Below are 3,867 nucleotides of genomic sequence, written 5' to 3'. Positions count from 1 at the left end.
AGGGTGAAATGAAATTGTTTTTAAAAAAAAAAAAAAAAAAAAAAAAAAAAAAAAATCTGCCAGGGCTTGTTATTTGATGGTTTTTAGTTGTCTAATAAAAGGCAAATTGTCCTCTGTTCAGGAGAGTAAAGCAAATTCTGCTGTATTAGGCACACTTGCAGTCCTGTTGTGTGATAAACCTTGGATCTGTGGAGAGCTGAGACTGCATTTAAACACTTCATCGTTTTCACTTACTTTGAGAGTGTTGGATTTTTGTGCTGGCTGTGGAGTCGTACCAAAGCTGTGCCCCCTGCCTCGGGGGAGGAACAGGGTTCTGACACCCTGACTGCTTACCCCTGGGCACGGCCAACAATCTTTTAAATGTTGTTAAGTGTCGACTTGAATTGCAACGGACAGATCGCATTAAAACCCTGAGAAATATCTGTGAGTTTATAGCACACGCCTCAGTGCTTTCCAAAATAAGATTTACCTCAGCTCTGCCTTGTCTGAAGAGCTTCGTGTGTGCAGGTTGCTCCTGTTCCGCCTCACTCGCTGCTGCGGTGTGGGGCGCTTCCCTGCCCTCATCTTTCTCTCGCTCTCTGTCTTCCCACAGGAAAGGAGTTCAATGGCAATGTGATCAAAGTTTCGTTCGCAACTAGAAGGCCTGAATTCATGAGAGGAGGTGGAGGTGGCGGCCGTCGAGGTGGGACTAATATCTGTAGAAGCCTTGTTTTGGGGTAGCTACATGCTTTTTAACTACTACTGGGTTACAAAAGAGATTTTGACATGGTGATTCATGGAAGTGTATGAGCCTGTGGAACTGTGCGAGGAAAGGGAGGAGTGAGGACTGAACCGAGTTCAGTAAACTGAAATCCGTGATCTCCTTTTGCCCAGCACAGATTTGTGCTTTCCTTTGGAACTGGAGAGTCCCCGAGTCATGTCTCTGCACCGATTTTAGAGTGCAGCCGTGGTGCTGTCCAGGTTCCATGTGCATAGGGGTGGGTTCCCAGGGAGGATTTGCTTGTTACAGCAAAGCCCTGAGATTCCTCAATGCTTCCACATGGCACCGAACAGGGGAAATTGTTCAACAGCTACTGACTTTGAGCAGCGGTTGGATTTCTGGCTCCTTAATTAAGTGGATGTTAATCCCCCTGGTTCTCTGCCTAGTACAGCTCTGCCAGTAGGCCATGGGATATCAGTTACCATTTTCCAGGACACACGTTTTGTGTGGGGGCTGGCAGCAGATTTTAGTTCTTAATTCAGGCAGTTTTGTAGGTTAGAAAAAAATGATTCTTCAAGAATTTTGATGGGTGCAAAAGTTCTTAATCTTTTTGATGCAGAAAGCAAGAACCGCGGTATCCCCGTGCTTGTGTCAGATGCATCCTGACAGTAATCCCGAGAGATTTATTTTTTGTTGTTAGATTTTTGTTCTGTAATTAAGTCTGGCTGTGTGTACTGATGTTATATGCTGTTAAATCTGTGTGACATTCTACCAGCACATGTGGAGGGTTTGTATTTACCCGTTGGCAATTCAAGGAGATCGAGTTTCCTTTTACTGCTGAAAAAACAAAATATGTGGTGGAACAACTTTTTCTGGCCACCATGTGCTGGTGTTGCTTCTTATTTCCCCTCCTCTGCCGGGGGCACCAACCTGTCGGTAGGAACACATGTTCTGCTGTGCAGATGCAGTGATTCGGGCTGCCGAATGCTGCTGAGATCTGGGGGTGGCTGAACCTGCTGTTGCCATTCACCCAAGTCTGGTAGCTCGCTCGTAGCTGGTAGCAGGTTGGTTAGAAGATGCTGAATTTCACGGTGGTGCCATTTTTTTTTGTCACTGGTACTACCTGCTGCTTTCAGAGGTTTGCCTCGCAGGGATGTATTTACATTAAGCACTCTTTCTTCCACCTGAAAACTCTTGTCTGTCGCTTGGCTTCTGAAGCCCGTGGCAGTCCTTAATAAGTGTTGCTCATGTAAAGGTCATAGACATTTCCCTTCCTTTATTGTGATTATAATTTTGTCTACAGGTTCACGAGGTGGATATGGAAGAGGTGGGGGCTTCCAGGGTAGAAGTGGGGAACCCAAAAATGGTGATTGGGTTTGTCCTAACCCGTAAGTGTCATTTTTATCGGGTGGTGGTGTTTTGTTTAAGTTCTCAGAGGTTCTTAGCAGCTCAGTCCAGGGAATCCTCGTCTTTTCTAGGTCCTGTGGGAATATGAACTTCGCTCGCAGGAATTCCTGCAACCAGTGTGGAGAGCCCAGACCAGAAGACTCACGTCCATCGGGAGGTGTGTAAGAACAACGGCGTCTCTTCTGAAGTGTTAATGACATCTGCAGCTTGGTGGAAAAACCCGGCCAATGCCTTGGTTTGCATTTTCCTCCAGATTTCCGTGGGAGAGGCGGCTATGGAGGAGAAAGAGGCTATCGAGGGCGTGGTGGCAGAGGCGGAGACCGGGGAGGTGGCTACGGTGGGAAGATGGGAGGAAGGTAAGAGGTGTCTGTGCCCTCGCTTGGTCGCGTAGCAAACGGACTGCGGAACTGAGAGGGACTGTGGGAAAAGAGTGTGTGTGTGTGCTGTGAAAACTCTAACTACAGGTAGGAGCTTCCGGAGAAGGTAAGTCAGTTTTGGGGTGATTTGTGAGCATTTTTGGATTAGGCCGACTAAACACAGAAGAATATGCCCAGGTCAGCGTAGAGGTGTTTGACTGAAGGGATCATTTATTATTTGCCTCGGAGATTCCTTAAAACATTTGATTTCCCTTTCAGAAATGACTTCAGAAACGATCAACGCAACAGACCATACTGAAGACCACTGTGAATGTTTTGTTTGTCTTCTTGATGCGTTTGATAGTGAAATTGCCGGAGTTTTGCCTGCCGCTTCACCCATGGCCTCTTTGGATAGTGGAATTGAGTGAAACTAGATTTTTATGTTGGTGGGAGGGACTGGGGTGGTTTGGGAGGATTTTTTTTAAGCAAGACATTGAAATTTAACCTTGATTTCAACATTCTCCTCTTTTCTTCCCCCCCTCCCAGCCCCCTTACCTTTTCAACAGGCCCCAAGAAGGAAAAGGATAAAACTGTAAAATATTGCCAAAATATGAAGTGTTTTGTAATACAACAATAAATGCTGATTGTTTTATTTGTGAAATCTCACTGTTCCACAGTTACTGCAGTTGCATGCCTTCCCTCGTGTACTCCCTGTCTTCCTGGGGCATGACGTAAGTACTGAAAGGGGTCTTGTAGGAGCTGGCGGTGCTGCTTTGGCCCTGGCTCCCTGCTGTTGGCCTGCTCCGTGCCCTCTATCCCGGACTCCTTGCTCCTTTTGCGTTTCCCTCTGAGACCGCAGCGTTTGGCAGGCTTTACTGTTCCCTGCAGCCTTCGGGGGGAGCAGGCAGATGGCGGCAGCGTGTTCTCCTGCTGCCAAGGAGCGTCTTGCATCTGGGCCAGGGTGGCTCAAAACACAAAGTGGGATGGCTTCAAAGAAAGAAAAAAAAGGTCTTTTACTACGTATTGCTGTACCTTTTAATTGCTGCTTTTGAGGTGTGGACGGGAGCAAACAAGTGGTGTGTTTCATCTTTGAGATAAACGCGGGTGAGGTTTATCGTAAGCGTTTGAGATTCAGCGCTGAAGCCCAGGTTGGAAGAACGAGGGAGGTTAATGATCGCCTCTCCGCAGACCGGGTCGCTGCGCACTGCAGAGATGGGTTGGTGGCAAGGTGCGAGAAGCTCGACTGCCACAGCCAGCATGGTGCTGCCTTTTCCTCACAAGCCTTTAAGAGAGAAGGTCTGGTCGTCCAATACCCCGGTGCCCAAAATACTGCGAGTGGAAGTTCTCAGGGTCCGTAGTTTGGATAACTGGTCATTAAGCCATGCTGTGCCCACGGCTCCTCAC

The 3,867-nt window shown here is 47.6% G+C and overlaps 1 protein-coding gene across 1 annotated transcript in view; it reads left to right on the top strand.

Moving 5' to 3' along the window:
• The window catches only part of TAF15 (TAF15 RNA polymerase II, TATA box binding protein (TBP)-associated factor, 68kDa), a 21,289-nt gene extending 18,165 nt beyond the window's left edge, over window positions 1-3,124 (top strand). Inside the window, exons 12-16 of the mRNA XM_010133140.1 lie at window positions 593-682; window positions 2,004-2,088; window positions 2,179-2,264; window positions 2,361-2,463; window positions 2,743-3,124. Of these exons, the coding sequence (XP_010131442.1) occupies window positions 593-682; window positions 2,004-2,088; window positions 2,179-2,264; window positions 2,361-2,463; window positions 2,743-2,782 (404 nt within the window). The 3' untranslated portion in view covers window positions 2,783-3,124. The remainder of the gene's footprint in view (window positions 1-592; window positions 683-2,003; window positions 2,089-2,178; window positions 2,265-2,360; window positions 2,464-2,742) is intronic.
• The last annotated feature ends 743 nt before the right edge of the window (window positions 3,125-3,867 follow it).

The sequence above is a fragment of the Buceros rhinoceros genome, unplaced genomic scaffold, assembly GCF_000710305.1.
Source record: "Buceros rhinoceros silvestris isolate BGI_N320 unplaced genomic scaffold, ASM71030v1 scaffold39013, whole genome shotgun sequence".
NCBI lineage: Eukaryota > Metazoa > Chordata > Aves > Bucerotiformes > Bucerotidae > Buceros > Buceros rhinoceros.
This window is presented reverse-complemented; position numbering and strand designations above follow the sequence as displayed.